Source organism: Aotus nancymaae, unplaced genomic scaffold (genome assembly GCF_030222135.1).
Source record: "Aotus nancymaae isolate 86718 unplaced genomic scaffold, 86718_ANA_hifiasm-v0.15.2.pri h1tg000028l, whole genome shotgun sequence".
In the NCBI taxonomy this organism is placed as follows: Eukaryota; Metazoa; Chordata; class Mammalia; order Primates; family Aotidae; genus Aotus; species Aotus nancymaae.
The window spans coordinates 34,259,250-34,277,164 of NW_026988441.1; the positions used below are offsets into that span (position 1 = coordinate 34,259,250).

General features: G+C 51.3%; 1 protein-coding gene across 7 annotated transcripts in view; it reads right to left on the reverse strand.

The window, feature by feature from the left end:
* SLC44A2 (solute carrier family 44 member 2 (CTL2 blood group)) overlaps positions 1-17,915 on the reverse strand; it is a 33,948-nt gene that overhangs the window by 8,293 nt on the left and 7,740 nt on the right. For 4 of the 7 annotated variants that reach the window (XM_012436202.2, XM_012436198.3, XM_064381874.1 and 1 more), the window contains exons 2-12: positions 8,350-8,398; positions 6,726-6,799; positions 6,508-6,592; positions 4,148-4,232; positions 3,906-4,016; positions 3,756-3,816; positions 3,542-3,665; positions 3,341-3,424; positions 3,136-3,248; positions 265-396; positions 79-178 (exon numbers count right to left, since the gene is read on the reverse strand). In XM_012436202.2, coding sequence (XP_012291625.1) covers positions 79-178; positions 265-396; positions 3,136-3,248; positions 3,341-3,424; positions 3,542-3,665; positions 3,756-3,816; positions 3,906-4,016; positions 4,148-4,232; positions 6,508-6,592; positions 6,726-6,799; positions 8,350-8,398 — 1,018 coding nt within the window. Of the gene's footprint in view, positions 1-78; positions 179-264; positions 397-3,135; positions 3,249-3,340; positions 3,425-3,541; positions 3,666-3,755; positions 3,817-3,905; positions 4,017-4,147; positions 4,233-5,588; positions 5,919-6,507; positions 6,593-6,725; positions 6,800-8,349; positions 8,399-8,973; positions 9,091-17,915 lie in introns of those variants that run through there. The other 3 variants (XM_012436201.2, XM_064381873.1, XM_064381875.1) reach the window with 2 other exon arrangements.

Consider the following 17,915-nt stretch of genomic DNA (forward strand, 5'->3'; position numbering starts at 1 on the left):
ACAGAGACACAAGCATCAGGGCAAAAGACATGACTCTAGGGATAGGTCCATCCTGGCCCCTGATGCCCCAGCCCCTACCTGCTGGCTTCTTTGATGAGTGCGATCGCGATGAGAATCCTCTTCCGGAGAAAGATGAGCAGTAAGATGATAATGACTTCAAGGATACTCAGAATGATCACTGCAAAGGGCAAAGGCTGAGCCGCCTGGGCTCCCCACTCCCTCCAAGGCCTCATGTAGGGGCAGGATTGGGAGACTGGGACTCACTAAAGGCCAACCAGGTCTGCCGTAAATGCAGGTACACCCGGAAATCCGTCTGAAAGCCGAGGTCCACCAGAGAGACATCAGAGCCAGCCTCACCACGCAGTCGGGAGTACTCCATGTAGCAGTGAAATATGCCTGCATGGAGGAACCACAAGCTCAGTCCACCAGTGCCTCCTGTAACTTTGCAAAGCAGCTACAACTGCCCCCACTTAACAGAAGCAAACGCCGGGCGCGGTGGCTCACGCCTGTAATCCTAGCACTTTGGGAGGCCGAGGTGGGTGGATCACCTGAGGTCAGGAGTTCAAGACCAGCCTGGCCATCATGGAGAAACCCCATCTTTAAAAAAAAATAATAATAATAAAAATAATAATAAAAAAATAACAGAAGCAAACACTGGCCAGGCTCGGAGGCTCACACCTTAAACCCAGCACTTTGGGAGGCCGAGGTGGGCAGATCACCTGAGGTCAGGAGTTTGAGACCAGCCTGGCCAACATGGTGAAACCCCATCTCAACTGAAAATATAAAAAGTTAGCCAGGCATGGTGGTGGGTGCCTGCAGTCCCAGCTACTCGGGAGGCTAAGGCAGGTGAATTGCTTGAACCCAGGAGGTGGAGATTGCAGTGAGCTGAGATTGCGCCATTGCACTGTAGCCTGGGCAACAGAGCAAGATTCTGTCTCAAAACAAAACAAAACAAAAAAACATAAGCAAACATTGAGGCTGAGAGGCTGCCTTTTTTTTTTTTTAAATGGAGTTTCGCTCTTGTTATCCAGTCTGGAGTGCAATGGCGTGATCTCAGCTCATCGAAACCTTTGCCTCCCAGGCTCAAGTGATTCTCCTGCCTCAGCCTCCCCAGTAGATGGGATTACAGGCAAGTGCCATCATGCCCAGCTAATTTTGTATTTTTAGTAGAGACGGGGTTTCTCCATGTTGGTCAGGCTGGTCTCGAACTCCTGACTCAGTTGATCTGCCTGCCTCAACCTCCCAAAATGCTGGGATTACAGGCGTGAGCCAGCATGCCCGGCAGAGGCTGCCTTTCCTTGCCCCTGCCTCAGGGACTTTACACTTGCAGTTCCCACTGCCAGGCACTTTCTCTCCCCATGGCTGGATCCCACACATCCTTAGGTCTCTGCTAAAGGGTCATCTTCACGGGAGACTTTCCAGAACACTTTCCCCCTACTTGGAATCATAATGATACTGCCATGCTCTAACTTCTCTCTCTTTTTTTTTTGAGGCATCTCACTCTGTCGCCCAGGCTGGAGTGCAATGGCATGATCTTGGCTCACTGCAACCTCCGCCTCCCAGGTTCAAGAGAGTCTCCCTGCCTCAGCCTCCAGAATAGCTGGGATTACAGGCGCCTGCTACAACGTCTGACTAATTTTTGTATATTTTAGTAGAGACAGGGTTTTGCCATGTTGGCCAGGCTGGTCTCAAATTCCTGACCTCAGGTGATTTGCCCACCTCGGCCTCCCAAAGTGTTGGGATTACAGGCGTGAGCCACCAAACTTGGCCGAGTCATTTTTTTTTTCCACCTTTGCTCTCCTCCACTTTTTTCTTTTTTTTTCTTTTTTAAAGACAATGTCTTTCTCTGCTGCCCAGGCTGGAGTGCAGTGGCAGGATCACAGCTTATCGCAGCCTCAAACTCCCAGGCTCAGGCAATCCTCCCACCTCAGCATCCCCAGTAGCTGGGACTACAGGCTTATACCACTACACCCAGCTAATGTTTACATTTTTGGTAAAGATGCGGTCTCATTATGTTGCCCAGGCTCGCCCAAAACTCTTGGGCCTCCCAAAGTACTGGGAGATTACAGGCATGAGCTACTGTGCCTGACCCAAGTAGCTTTCTTGAGAATGCCTTTTGCTGTTGATAAAAGTATAGACCTCGACCTGGATTGGAGGGCAGTGGTGAGCCTGGCCCAGGCCCCACTGAAGGATGCTGAGGCTGTTATCACAGGAATGTGCTCTTGGCCTGTAACCCCAGCACTTTCAGAGGCCAAGGTGAGAGGATCACTTGAGGTCAGGAGTTTAAGACCAGCCTGGCCAACATGGTGAAACGCTGTCTCTACTAAAATACAAAAATTTGGCCGAGCATGGTGGCTCATGCCTGTAATCCCAGCACTTTGGGAGGCTGAGGTGGGCAGATCACCTGAGGTTAGGAGATCTAGACGAGCCTGGCCAACATGGTAAAACCCCTTCTCTACTAAAAATACAAAAATTAGCCAGTTGTGGTGGTGCATGCCTGTAATCTCAGCTACTGGGGAGGCTGAGGCAGGAGAATCACTTGAACCTGGGAGGTGGAGGTTGCAGTGAGCCAAGATCAACCCACTGCACTCCAGCCTGGACGACAGAGCAAGACTTTGTCTTAAAAAAAAAAAAAAAACAGAGCCAGGCTGGGTGACTCATGCTTGTAATCCCAGCACTTTGGTAGGCCGAGGTGGGTGGATCACCTGAGATAGGGAGTTCAATATCAGCCTGACCAACATGGAGAAACCCCATCTCTACCAAAAATACAAAATTAGCTAGGTGTGGTGACCCATGCCTGTAACCCCAGCTACTCAGGAGGCTGAGGCAGGAGAATCGTTTGAACCTGGGAGGGGGAGGTTGTGGTGAGCCGAGATCGCGCCATTGCACTCCAGCCTGGGCAATAAGATGAAACAAAAGAAAACTCTGTTTCAGAAAATGAAACAAAAGAAAACAAATAAAAAAGAATCTGGTCTTCTCAACAACACCAAGATGAACATTTTCACAAATATGTCAAGTAAGTGATGAAGAATGTCTGATGGCTTAGGATAAATTTCCTGATGGGCCATTTCCATGGGAAGGGGAAGGGCGGAGTACAGACTCAGGAAAGACGTGTCTCGGGAGGGGGTGACGCACCATAGCCCAGCACCAGAATCACCATGATGATCATCACCCAGACCATAATACCAGCCAGGAAGCGCAGCAGGATGATGAACAGGAGGCTCATCACCATGGCAATGACCAGGCCTCTGGGGAAAAGAAAAGGGTCATGAACAGATGCCACTCCCGGTCAGGCATAGAGGGGGCAGCCAGGGGAGAAGCCCCTTCCCTCCCGACTTACATGATAATCCAGTACCAAGACACGGTGTAATCTTCAAATATGCGCATGGCAAGTTGCCGCGCCTCGAGGACCCCATTAGCTTTCCTGGGGGAAGGAGAATGAGGCTCAGATCAGACCCTTTTCTGTGATCAGGCCAACCCCAGGGGATGCCTGTCCCACCCAGGAAAGCGCGACCCCAGCATGGTGCGCCAACATCCTCACTTAGCGCCCTCCACCAGGTCTGTGATGTTTTTCCGGGAGCCGTGCCCATCCTCATAGGTCGTCTCATTGCCCACCATCAGGACACCCTTGTGGGCGTGGATGGCGGGGAAGCATCTCCGGGCCACTGCATGGAGCAGAGGATAGGACCAGTCAGGCTGAGTCTCTGCACAGCCTCCCTGTCCCCACCTGAGCCTCCTGGGATCCCCTGACTCACAGGGTTTGCTGGGGATGAGGACAGCGGGGCAGTCACCATCTCGAAGCACCTCAGCGACTCCCTGCCGAGAGAGAGGGAGGGAGGTGAGTCCCTGAGGCAAGCACCCTGCCACTACCTGTGCCTGGGCTCCTGGGGCAGGCTACAACTCACTTTATTGTTCTTAAAGCCAGGAACACAGAACTGCTTATAGTACTCAAAGTCCCGGGAGCTGCGCGCATTCAGGTATGTGAGGTAACGGTCGGGGCATTTTTCCACGCAGATCTGGGAGGGGAGAAGGAAGGGACTGGGTGGGGTTGGGACAGACTGCTCAGGACAGAGGTCCCAGCCCACCTTTACGGGGGAAAAGGATGGAAAGCAGGGAGGGAAAAAGGGGAACAGTGTGGACAGGTTACCTGGGGAGTAGGACATTGGAATTCCAGCAAAACCAGGGGGCTGGCACACTTCACAATGTTGAAATAAAACAGGAAGGGTTTGTTCCTGGAGTTGGAGAAGGGAGAATGGAAACTGTCAAGACTTCTTAACCACCCAACAGAAAACTTCTTTGCTTCTTTTTTCCTTTTTATTTTTTTTCTCTCTCTTTTTTTTTTTTTTGAGACGGACTCTTGCTCTGTTACGCAGGCTGGAGTACAGTGGTGAGATGTGGACTCACTGCAACCTCCACCTCCCGGGTTCAAGTGATTCTCTTGCCTCAGCCTCCCGAATAGTTGGGACCACAGGCACCCGCCACCATGCCCAGCTAATTTTTTTTTTTTTTTTTTTTGAGACGGAGTTTCGCTCTTGTTACCCAGGCTAGAGTGCAATGGCGTGATCTCAGCTCACCGCAACCTCCACCTCCTGGGTTCAGGCAATTCTCCTGCCTCAGCCTCCTGAGTAGCTGGAATTACAGGCACGTGCCACCATGCCCAGCTAATATTTGTATTTTTAGTAGAGACGGGGTTTCACCATGTTGACCAGGATGGTCTCGATCTCTTGACCTCGTGATCCACCCGCCTCGGCCTACCAAAGTGCTGGGATTACAGGCATGAGCCACCGCGCTTGGCTAATTTTTGTATTTTTAGTAGGGATGGGATTTCGCCATATGTGCAAACTGGTCTTGAACTCCTGCCCTCAGGTGATCCTCCCACCTTGGCCTCCTAAACTGTTGGGATTACAGGAGTGAGTCACTGTGCCTGGCCTCTTTTTTGTTGCTGTTTTTCAGAGACACAGTCTTTCTCTGTTGCCCAGGATGGAGAGCAGTGGCACAGTCTTGGCTTGCCACAGCCTCAACCTGGGCTCAGGTGATCCTCCACTTCATCCTCCTGAGCAGCTGGGATGACAGGCATGCACAACCACACCTGGCTAATTTTTTGTAGTGACAGTGCTTGAACCCAGGTGGCGGAGGTTGCAGTGAGCCAAGATCGCACCATTGCACTCCAATCTGGGCGACAGAGCGAGACTCTCTCTCTCTCAAAAAAAAAGATATTTTATATAGCGCCAGGCAGGGTGGCTCAGGCCTGTCTTATGCCAGCACTTTGGAAGGCCAGGTGGGAAGATCACTTGAGCCCAATTCCAGGTTGTAGTGAGCTATGATCCTGCTACTGGCTGACAGCGAGACACCACCTCAAAATAATAACAATAAAACTGCAGCAGCAGGAACTCTATGGCAGGTGCCACTCTAAGCTCTACACAGGTACTGGCGCATCTAACCATCAAAATGGCCCCATGAGGGTGGGACTGTCATGATCCTCATTTTAGAGATGAGGAAAATGAGGCCCAGAGAGATTGAGACACCTGTCCTAGGTCACAGAGCCAGGAAGTGACGCCACTCACACTGTACTTGCTCTGCTGTCTCACCTGCTCATCACCACCTGACGTCTGCTCCAGGACCGTCCCCTCTCTGTCTCTCCTGCCCTTAAAATGTGAGCTGCCAAAGAACAGGACACTTACTATCTCATTTAGAGCTGTGTGTCCCCAAGGCCTAGAATAGTGGCTGAGGCTGGTGAGGCTTTTATCAGTACTTGCCTTCTTTTGTTGTTTGTTTTGTTGAGACCAGGGTTCGCTCTGTCGCCCTGGCTGGAGTGCAGTGGTACCACCACACCTTACTGCAGCCTTGATCTCCCAGCTCAAGCGATCCTCCCACCTCAGCCTCCCGGGTAGCTGGGACTAGAGGTGCACCCCACCATGTCCAACTAATTTTTTTGTTTGTTTCTTTTGAGACAGAGTGTCACTCTGTCACCCGGGCTAAAGTGCAATGGCACGATCTCGGGTCACTGCAACCTCTGCCTCCCAGGTTCCAGTGACTCTCCTGCCTCAGCCTCCCGAGCAGCTGGGATTACAGGCATCTGCCACCACGCCTGGCTAATTTTTGTATTTTTAGTAGAGACAGGGTTTCACCCTGTTGGCCAAGCTGGTCTCAAACTCCTGACCTCAAGCGATATTCCTGCCTCGGCCTCCCAAAGTGTTGGGATTTCGGGTGTGAGTCACTGTGCCTGGCCCTGTAAACACTTTTTTTTTTTTTTTAATTCATTTTATTATTATTATTATTTTTAAAATTTTAAATAGAGATGGGGGTTTCACCATGTTGGCCAGGATGGTCTCGATCTCTTGACCTCATGATCCGCCCGCCTCGGCCTCCCAAAGTGCTGGGATTACAGGCATGAGCCACAGCGCCCAGCCTCGTAAACACTCGTTAACTGGACTTAAGGAGATGGGGAACGCCTAGAATCTTCTGCCCACTCCTCCCCAGCCCCACCAGGCCCCAGGGAGGACTCACTCGTTTTTGGTGCCCTTCTGCCCACAGAACTCGCCCCGGCTATCCGTGGGGTAGATGACCTTTCGAGGGTCTCCATGAGTCCAGGCTGTGGAAAGATCCGGGGATACTGAGACGCTGCCACTCCTCAGAACCAGCCCTGTTCCCACTGCAGAGGCTGGGGCTGTGTGGCTGCCCCCTCCTATCCTGGAACCCCGGGTACCATCTCATTCTCTACTCACCTATAATGCCCACAGCCACGTAGCCCACAATGGCCAGGAGCAGAAACACACAGCAAATGACGTCTGTGCAGCCCCTGGGGAGCAGAGGGGCAGTGTTGAGGGGAGTCTTGGTGCCGTGTGCACCACGGGCACATCTGCACTCTGCAAACACCCGCATCCAACACCCGCATCCCTGTGTTATTTGGACAAATTTTCCTGAGTCGTTTGAATGCCGTACCAACCGGCACATGCATTTTAATTTTTATTTCATTTCACTTTTATACTGGCTACTTTTTTTTTTTTTTGAGACGAAGTTTTGCTCTTGTTGTCCAGGCTGGAGTGCAATGGCACGATCTCGGCTCACCACAACCTCCGCCTCCCAGATTCAAGTGGTTCTCCTGCCTCAGCCTCCTGAGTAGCTGGGATTATAGGAATGTGCCACCACACCCAGCTAATTTTGTACTTTTAGTAGAGGCCAGGTTTCTCCATGTTAGTCAGGCTGTTCTTGAACTCCTGACCTCAGGTGATCCATCTGCCTCGGCCTCCCGAAGTGCTGGAATTACAGGCATGAGACACCGCACCTGGCTTTTTATTTTTTATTTTATATTTTTGAGAGCAACTCTCGCTCTGTTGCTCAGGCTGGAGTGCAACCTGGCGCCTCCCAGGTTCAAGTGATTCTCCTGTTTCAGCCTCCCAAGTAGCTGGGATTACAAGCACCCGCCACCACACTGGGCTAAGTTTTGTATTTTTAGTAGAGACAGGATTTCACCATGTTGGCCAGGCTGGTCTTGAACTCCTGGTCTCAAGTGATCCACCTGCTTTGCCCTCCCAAAATGCTGGGATTACATGTGTGAGCCACCGTGCCCGGCTGCATTTGATTTTTTGATATTATTTTTTTGAGACAGAGTCTCACTCTTGTCATTTAGACTGGAGTGCAGTGGCGCCATCTCGGCTTACTGCAACTTCTGATTCCCAGGTTCAAGGGATTCTCCTGCCTCAGCCTCCCTAGTAGCCTCCAAGTAGTCACAGCTGCTCTGGAGGCTGAGGCAAGAGACTCGTTTGAACCGGGAGGGGTAGGCTGAAGTGAGCTGTGAGACTGGGCCACTCCAGCCTGGGTAACAGATGGAGACTCCATCTCAAAAATAAATAAATAAATAAGAGCATGGTAAAAATTAAGTGCAGGCTGGGTATGGTGACTCACACCTGTGATCCCCAGCACTTTGGGAGGCCAAGGCAGGTGGATCACTTGAGTCCAGGAGTTCAAAACCAGTGCTTTGCACTCAGGAGGTCGAGACCAGCATGGGCAACACAGCAAAACCTGTCTCTGCTAAAAATACAAAAAAAAAAAAAAAAAAAAAAAGAAAAGAAAAAAAATTAGCCAGGCATGGTGACTTGTGCTTGTAACCGTAGCTACTCGGGAGGCTGACTTGGGAGCATTGCTTGAACCCGGGAGGTGGAGGTTGCAGCCACTGCACTCCACCCTGGGCAACAGAGCAAGACTCCGTCTCAAAAAAAAAAAAAAAAAAAAAGAACAGTTGCAAATATTTGTCACCAGTCTGTTAGAGAACAGATGGGAGCGGGTGTGAAGAGACAGGGATTGGAGTGGTATTATCTGGGAGAACCCCCCAAAACCCAGAGCCCTTACCTGTTGTAAATGGGTCCTTTGAAAGTGGGATCATACTTCTGTGGCGTTCCTGAAAGTGGACAAAATTAAGATGGATGGGGTTGGAAACCCGAACCAAGACAGCGCTGGGAGAGCACCTCTCCCAAAAGCCCCTCGGGGTGTCTTTGCCTTGGCAAGAATAAAATTCAGAGACCTGTGGAATTTCTGCCCCACCCACCTCCAGGTGACCACACCCAAGCCCCCAGCCCGGGCAGGCCAGGGCCGGGGGGAGGGATCACTAATTGTGAACAAATTCATTAAGTGGCGGCCACCTACTGGGAAAGAGCTGAAATGGTGGCCACCCCGGAACCAGGTGGCGACGGGGAAGGTCTGAAGTGGGATAGGGGGAAGAGGGAGCCGGCACCAGTGCCAGGCAGAGGGGAACAGGGGCAGGTCCTTCGGGTGGGGGAAAGTAAGGAGGGTCGTCTGCGAGGCTCTGGGGGACAAGTGGAGTGAAGGGGGCTGGGTGACGGTGGGGGGCTCCAGGCGCAGATTTGCAACTGCGCTCCCCCTCCAGCCCCCTTCCCTGCGCCCCAGCTCCTCGAGAGGCCCCTTCCGAGGGGCCGAGGGGTCGGCCCGGGGCTGCAGGCGGGGGTCGCTGCTTACCGTGTTTCCCGTAGTAGTGGGGCCGCTCGTTCCCCATTCTGCAGGCGCCCAGCCCCGGCGGCCGCCTGCGCTCTCTCCCGCGCCCCCTCGGCCCTCCGGAGTCTGGAGGGAGGCACTGACCGCGCGGCTGGCGGCGGCTCCTCCCAGAACAGCGCCAGGCGGGGCGGCCCAAACCGGTCAGGCCGGCCCGAGCTGGACGGCTGCCCAGACGGAGGGACCCGGGAGGGCGCGGGCGGGGCGCAGCTGCTCCCGCCACTCACCGGCCGACCGGATTTAGCCCTCCCCGCCCCCATGGGGGAACCCTGCGGATTCACCCCGGGGCCACGCTGCCACCGGGCAACGCCACCTAGAACCCCTGGACACCCTCAAAGGGCGCTATTGTGGCTCCGTTTTGCAGGTGTGGAAACTGAGGCACGGGGAGGGAAAACGGCCCACGGCCCAAGCCCAGACAACCAACTGTGGAGTGTTGCGGCTGAAAACTCCTCAAACCTGTGCATGAGTTTTCTGTCTGCTGCTTTTTTTTTTTTTTTTTTGAGACTGGATCTCCCTCTGTTGCCCAGGCTGGAGTGCAGTGGTGCAATCACAGCTCATAGCAGTCAGGCCATTCTCCTGACTCAGCCTCCCGAGTAGCTGGGACTACAGGTGCTCTACTGCACTCGGCTAATTTTTAATTTCTTTGTAGAGATGGGATCTCGCTATGTTGCCCAGGCTCATCTTTAACTCCGGGACTCATGGGCTCTTCCCACCGTGGCCCCTCAAAGTGCTGCGATTACAGGCATGTACTACTGGGCCTGGCCTTAGAACAAGTATTTATTCAGCCCTTACAGGGTGCAGGCCTTGGACTGGGCACTGCATACAGTGAGGAATAAGAGACCCAATCTCGCCGGTAATCCCAGTGGCTCACACCTGTAATCCCAGCACTTTGGGAGGCCGAGGCGGGTGGATCACGAGGCCAAGAGATTGAGACCATCCTGGCCAACATGGTGAAACCCCATCTCTATTAAAAAAAAAAAAAAAAGGTGGGGGGGACCCGATCTCCAGCCTTGTAGAGCCCACATCCTCCTGGGTCACCCTGAATTTAAATGCTCCTTCTGCGCCCTCTGGACTAGATGATACTTAACAAAGGCCTTATCTTCCCTGAGCCTCAGTTTCCTCAACTGCAAAATGCGGCTTAAGTATGAAACCAAAAGTGACCTCAAAGAGCTGGCATAGGCTGGGCATGGTGGCTCACACCTGTAATCCCTGCACTCTGGGAGGCTGATGTGGGCAGATCACCAGCGATCGGGAGCTCGAGACCAGCCTGACCAACATGATGAAACCTCATCACTACTAAAAATACAGAAATTAGTCAGTGTGGTGGCACGTGCCTGTAATCCCAGCTACTTGGGAGGCTGAAGCTGGAGAATCACTTAAATCTAGGAGATGGGGCCATGCCTGATCTAGCCAGTGTTTTTCTTTTTTAAAAAATTTATTGTCTTTTTTTTTTGTGATGGAGTCTCACTCTGTCCTCCAGGTTGGAGTGCAGAGAGGTCCAGTGACTCACACCTGTAATCTCAGCACTTTGGGAGGCTAAGGTGGGCAAATCACCTGCGATCAAGAGTTCAAGACCAGCCTGGCCAACATGGCGAAACCCAGTCTCTAAAAATTAGCCAGGCATGGTGGTGGGCACCTGTAATCCCAGCTACTCTGGAGGCTGAAGTAGGAGAATTGTTTGAAACTGGCAGGTAGAGGCTGCAGTGAGCCAAGACTGTGCCACTGCACTCCAGCCTGAGTGAAAGAGTAAGACTCTGTCTCAAAAAAATAAAATAAAACAAAAATAGAGACAGGGTCTCACTGTGTTACCCAGGATGGTCTCAAACTCCCTGTCTTAAGCAGTCCTCCCACCTTGACCTCCCAAAGTGCTGGGATTGCAGGCATGAGCCACTGCACCACAACCTGACCCTACTTGTATATTTATACATAATTATAAATATAAGTGCAGCTGATTACTTGGTTAACATGGCATTATACAGGTGGCATGGAGGTGTCCTCAGCAGAAATATACATTTAGTGTGGAGGGGGTACACAGACAGCCTGGGGTTATACAGTCAGTGTGACCATATGCAGTTGGTGTCCAATAATTATAGCTGCTGTCTTAGACTCTAGGACTCACAGGCAGGGCTCTGGTCACTAACTCAGCTTATCCTTAAAGAAATCCCCTCTCGGCTGGGCAAGGTGGCTCACGCCTGTAATCCCAGCACTTTGGGAGGCCGAGATGGGTGGATCACGAGGTCAGGAGTTTGAGACCAGCCTGACCAACATGGTGAAACCCCGTCTCTACTAAAAATACAATTAGCCGGGTATGGTGGCTTGCGCATGCCTGTAATCCCAGCTACTAGAGGGGGCTGAGGCAGGAGGATCGCTTGAACCTGGAAGGTGGAGGTTGCAGTGAGCCAGGATCATGCCACTGCACTCCAGGGAAACAGTGGGAGACTCTATCTCAAAAAAAAAAAAAAAAAAAAAAGCTCCCTCTCCTATTAGTAGCCTCCAGCAGAGAGGAGGCTCCATCTAAACACCTGGAACACAGGCGAGGCCCGAGGCACCAAGTCATGCCCTTGGATGACCCAGACTCCCAAAGAAGCCCTGTGGTTCTTTCTGGAAGTCTCTGCCAGCCCAAAGGCTGGCTGGTCCCACCCTACCCATTCCAAGTAGTGGAGAGAGAGCAGGACACAGGCCTCTTCTCTTCCCAACTACACTGGGTGCCCTGGGGACATTTGGGTTTATTCGTGCCCCACCCACCAGCTCCACACTGAGGAATCCCAGAAGTTGAGCCCTCAGGAAGCCGTTGTCTCTGAACTGCACACCCATGTGACATCTGTTTTCCCCCAACACACGTGGGCATCTCATACTCAGTGTGGCGGCATCCAAGCTTTTTTTGAAACAAAGTTTCGCTCTTGTTGCCCAGGCTGGAGTGCAATGGCAGGATCTCGGCTCACTGCAGCCTCCGCCTCCTGGGTTCAAGCGATTCTCCTGCCTCAGCCTCCCAAGTAGCTGAGATTACAGGTGCCCACCAGCACGCCCAGCTAATTTTGTATTTTTTTTAAAATAGAGATGGGGTTTCATGATGTTGGCCAGGCTGGTCTTGAAATCCTGACCTCAGGTGATCCACCCGACTCGGCCTCCCAAAGTGCTGTGATTATAGGCGTAAGCCACCACACCTGACCTAATTTTCTATTTTTTTTTTTTTTTTTTTACAAAATACGTGTTGGTCAGGCTGAGCCACTGTGCCCGGTCAGCTTTTTTGTTTTTGAGACAGGGTCTCACTCTGTCACCCAGGCTGGAGTGCAGTTGCACAATCACAAGTCACTGTAGCTTTGACCTCCTGGGCTCAAGCGATCCTCCCACCTTAGCCTCCTGAGTAGCTGGGACCACAGGCATGCACCACCACACTCAGCTAATTTTTTGTATTTTTAGTAGAGATGGGGTTTTGCAACATCACCCAGGCTGGTCTCAAACTCCCAGCCTCAGGGATCCTCCCACCTCAGCCTCCCAAAGTGCTGGGATTATAGGTGTGAGCCACCGCACCTGGCCCAGCCAAGCTTCTGATTATCCCATGACTCAGGAACAGCAGCTCCATCCTCCCACATGCTCAGGCCAGGAACCTGGGGCTACTTCTCTGCTTCAGATCAGTTTTGCCTTCAGAGCTATCCAGAATTCAACCTCGTTTCACCTGTTCCTCAAGCACTCACCCTTTCTTTTTCTTTTTTTTTTTCTTGCTCAGCCACCCAGGCTGGAGTACAGTGGCTGGATCTCAGCTCACTCCAATAACCATCTCCTGGGTTCAAGAGATTTTCCCATCTCAGCCTCCCAAGTAGCTGGCATTACAGGCGCCTGTCATCATGCCCAGCTAAGTTTTGTATTTTTAGTAGAGATAGGGTTTCACAATGTTGGCCAGGCTGGTCTTGAACTCCTGACTCAGACGATCCGCCCACCTTGGCCTCCCAAAGTGATAGAATTATAGGCGTGAGCCACCACCCCCGGCCAGCACCCGGCCTTTTCACACAGCCCTGTCATCTCCTCTCTGGACAAACACAGGTACCTTCTATCTTCCCTATAGCGGTCAACATGGTGAAACCCTGTCTCTACTAAAAAACAAAACAAACAAACAAAAAACAAAAATTAGCCGGATATAGTGGTGCATGCCTGTAATCTCTGCTACTCGGGAGGCTGAGGCAGGAGAGTTGCTTAAACCTGAGAGGCAGAGGTTGCAGCGAGCCACGATCGCACCCACGCCATTGCACTCCAGCCTGGGTGACAAGAGCGAAACTCTATCTTAAAAAAAAAAAATTCCACATGGATTAATCATGCAAACATATAAAACTCAAAACTATTACAAGTATGAAGGGAAAGCTTAAGAGAATACTTCTACCATCAGATAGGCAGTAAGACTGGTAAAGCCAGAAGGCAGAGATAAGGGAGTACCAGAAGTTTCTGGTGTTAGCTAGAATGGCAGAGGGTGAGCGGCCACATAGAAACAGCCAGTGCTGAGCAAAGACAACTTGCTACCTTTCAGATCCTCCCCACCACACTGGAGGCCATTTCATCAACCTATTTTATAGCAGAGGGAATGGAGGCTAAGGGAAGGGAAGGGGCTTTGCTAGTCAACTGAGTGATCTGTCTCCAGTCCAGGCTTGATGGGTAAGTGGGAGCCATGGAGGGTGTTTGGGCAGGAGCATGACAGGGCCGCGCTGGGGAGGGGAGAACACATGGGGGAGTCTCAGCTGTCTCGGGAAAAGACTGGGGAGCCTGAGGGTTTGGTGCCATGAGTGGGACAGCTAGGCCATGCCTGGCTGTGTGAACTTGAGTTACTCCTCAGTGAGATGGAATTAAAAATGCAGAGAGAGGTGCCTGGCATACACTTGGCTCAAGGCCTGGCTTTGTGGGCTCTCAGGAAAAAGGGAACATTGGTATCATCTTGTGATGGTTTCCAAGTTAGCTGGGTGGGGACGAAGGGAGGGGAACAGCAAATACTAATGGTTTCTGCTCTGAAGATCGGAACTTGCTGTATCTCTGCAGCAACACTGCAAGACAATAATAAGCACAGGCTGGGCGTGGTGGCCAGTGGCTGGTGTCCGTATTCCCGGCTACCAGGGAGACTGGGGCAGGAGGATGATTTGAGCCCAGGAGTTACAGGCAGCAGTGAGCTGTGATGGCACCATTGCACTACAGCCTTGGCCACAGAACAAGACCCTGTCTCTAAAAATAAAAGTAAAATAGAGACCAAGCATGGTGGCTCAATACTGTGATCCTAGCACTTTAGGAGGCTGAGGTGGGTGGATGGCTTGCGTCCCGGAGATCAAGACCAGCCTGGGCAACATGGCGAAACCTTGTCTCTACAACAACAACAAAAAAATTAACTGGGCGTAGTGGCATGCCTTTGTAGTCCCAGCTACTTGGGAAGCTGAGGTGAGAGAATCTTTGAGCCCAGGGAGATAGAGGTTGCAGAGAACTGAGATTGCGCCACTGCCCTCCAGCCCAGAAACAGAATGAGACCCTGTCTTTTTCACTATGTGTATGGAAACAGAGTTTCACTCTGTTTCGATAAATAAATAAACATAGTAATAAAATGTTACACAGTTCGCCTCATTTCATCCTTGCTTTTTTTTTTCTTTTAAGACAGGGTCTTACTGTCACCCAGGCTGGAATGCAGTGGCACTAGCTTGGCTCACTGCAGCCTCGAGCTCCCAGGCTCAAGTGATTCTTCACTTCATCTGGGACTACAGGCACATGCCCCCATGCTTGGCTAACTGTATTTTTGGTAGAGACAGGGTTTTGCTATGCTGCCCAGGCTGGTCTCCAAATCCTGAGCTCAGGCGATCCTGCATTGGCCGTCTAAAGTGCTGGGATCACAGGCGTGAGCCACCATGTCCAGCCCGCCTCGTTTCATCTTTACAGCCACTCCTGTCATTATCCCCATCTGAGACAGAGCAACTGAGGCCTAGAGAGAAATAGGTGCCCACGGTGTGAAAGATTTCAATGAGCAGACCCAGGCTGTCCAGCTCCTGAGTCAACATTTAGACAGTTAACCTTTGAACAACACAGGTTTGAACTTCACGGGTCCCCTTAAACACCAATTTTCTTCCGCCTCTGTTACCCCTGACACAGCAAGACCAACCCTTCCCCTTCCTTCCTCTTCCTCCTCAGCTCACTCAGTGTGAAGACCTTTTTTTTTTTTTTTTTTTTTGAGATGGAGTCTTGCTCTGTCGCCCAGGCTGGAGTACACTGGTGCGGTCTCCGCTCACTGCAACCTCAGCCTCCCAGGTTCAAGCGATTCTCATGCCTCAGCTTCCTGAGTGAGTAGCTGGGACTACAGGTGTGAGCCACCACGCCCAGCCAATTTTTGTATTTTTAGTAGAGATGGGGTTTCACCAGCCTTGGCAGCCTCTGAGGTGGGAGGATGACTTGAACCCAGGAGTTACAGGCAGCAGTGAGCTATGATGGCACCACTGCACTACAGCCTTGGCAACAGAGCAGGACCCTGTCCCTAAAAACAAAAGTGAAATAGAGAGCGAGCATGGTGGCTCAATCCTGTAATCCTAGCGCTTTAGGAGGCTGAGGTGGGCGCCCCTCCTGTGGCTGCCCTGGAACCTGGGAGGGAGGCTGCTGTGAAGGGCAGTACAGGGAACAGGAGACCCATCTGAGGCTCAGCCCTAGCTGTCAGCCCAGCTGCGGGGAAGTTTACTGCCTGGAGACCCCCCTTGCCCATGCCTCCTGCTACAAAACAATTCAATTGCTTTTTTTGTTTGTCCAAAATAAAACCTCAGCTAGCTCTACCAAAAGGAAAAAAAAAAAAAAAAAAAAGAAATGGTGTTTCACCATGTTGGCTGGGCTGGTTTCAAATTCCTGACCTCAAGTGATCTGCCCACCTCGGCCTCCCAAAATGCTGGGATTACAGGTGTGAGCCACTGTTCCTGGCCCCTAATTTTTATTTTTAGTACAGACAGGGTTTTTGCTATGTTGACCAGGCTGCTCTTGAACTCCTGACCTCAAGTGATCCACCTGCCTTGGCCTCCCAAAGTGCTGGGACTACAGGTGTGAGCCACCGCACCCAGCCTCTGAAAACCTTTGTGATGATCCACTTCCACTTAATGAATAATAAACATATTTTCTTTTCCTTATGTTTTAATAGTTTTTGCCATTAAAAGGAACGGCAAAAACTGCAATCACTTTTGACTTTTGCACCAAACCTATAATATTTTCTTTTGCTTTGTTTTGTTTTCTTTCTTTCTTTCTTTCTTTTTTTGAGATGGAGTCTCACTCTGTCACCCAGGCTGGAGTGCAATGGCACAATCTCGGATCACCGCAACATTTGCCTCTCAGGTTCAAGCCATTCTCCCGCCTCAGCCTCCCGAGTCGCTGGGATTACAGGCACACGCCACCACACCCAGCTAATTTTTGTATTTTTAGTAGAGATGGGGTTTCGTCATGTTGTCCAGGCTGGTCTCAAACTCCTGACCTCAAGTGATCCCACCCATCTCCACCTCCCAAAGTGCTGGGATCACAGGCGTGAGCCACCTCCACCTCCCAAAGTGCTGGGATCACAGGCGTGAGCCACCTCCACCTCCCAGAGTGCTGGGATCACAGGCGTGAGCCACCGCACCCGGCCTTCTTCAGCTTGCTTTCTTGTAAGAATGAGATATACATAATACATAGACACAATACATATACATTGGCTGTTATGTTATCAGTAAGGCCAAGGGTCAATAGTGGGTATCACTAGTTAAGTTTCTGAGGAGTTATATGCAGGCTGAATGTGGTGGCTCACACCTGTAATGCCAGCAATTTTGGAAGCTGAGGTGGGAGGATCGCTTGAGCCCAGGAGTTTGAAACCAGCGCGATCAACACATCACAACCCTGTCTCTACAGAAACTTAAGGCACAGGCAGATTTCTAATTGCACGGGGGTCGGTGCTCCTCATACCCATGTTGTTTGAGGGTCAATTACATTATTTCCTATGGTTGCTGTAACAGGACACCAATGCCGTCTGGCTTAAAAAACACAAATTTGGCCGGTGCGGTGGCTCACGCTTGTAATCTCAGAACTTTGGGAGGCTGAGGTGGGCAGATCATGAGGTCAGGAGTTCGAGACCAGCCTGGCCAACATAGTGAAACCCGGTTTCTACTAGAATTACAAAAATTAGCTGGGCATGGTGGTGTGTGCCTGTAGTCCCAGCTACTTGGGAGGCTGAGGCAGGAGAATCACTTGAACCCAGCAGGCGAAGGTTGCAGTGAGCCGAGATCGCACCACTGCACTCCAGCATGAGTGACAGAGTGAGATTTCATTTCAAAAAAAAAAAAAACAAACCAAAAAAACACAAATTTATTACCTCACAGCTCAGGAGGGCAGAAGTACAAAATGCATCTCACTAGGCTTCAATCCAGGTGTAGGCAGTGCTGTGTTTCTTTCGGAGATTCTAGAGGAAAATCTGTTTCCTTGCCTGTTTCACGTTCTAGAGGCTGCCCACGTTCCTTGGCTCCTGGCCTCTTCTTCCATTTTTAAAGCCAGCAATCACATCAAACCCACCATGCTTCCGTTGTTTCATGTCCTCCTCTGACTCCGCTATCTCCCTCTTCCATTTTTTTTAAAGAGACAGGGTCTTACTATGTTGCCCAGGCTGGTCTCAAACTCCTCGGCTCAAGCAATCCTCCCACCTTGGCCTCCTAAAGTGCTTGAACTACAGGCATGAGCCACTACACCCAGCCAAAGTCTTCAATTTGGTCAGGTGCAGTGGCTTACGCCTGTAATTCCAGCACTTTGGGAAGCCAAGGAGGGCAGATCACTTGAGGTCAGGAGTTCGAGACCAGCCTGGCCAACATGATGAAACCCAGTCTCTACTAAAAATGCAAAAAAAAAAAAAAAAAATAGGCCGGGCGCAGTGGCTCACGCCTGTAATCCCAGCACTT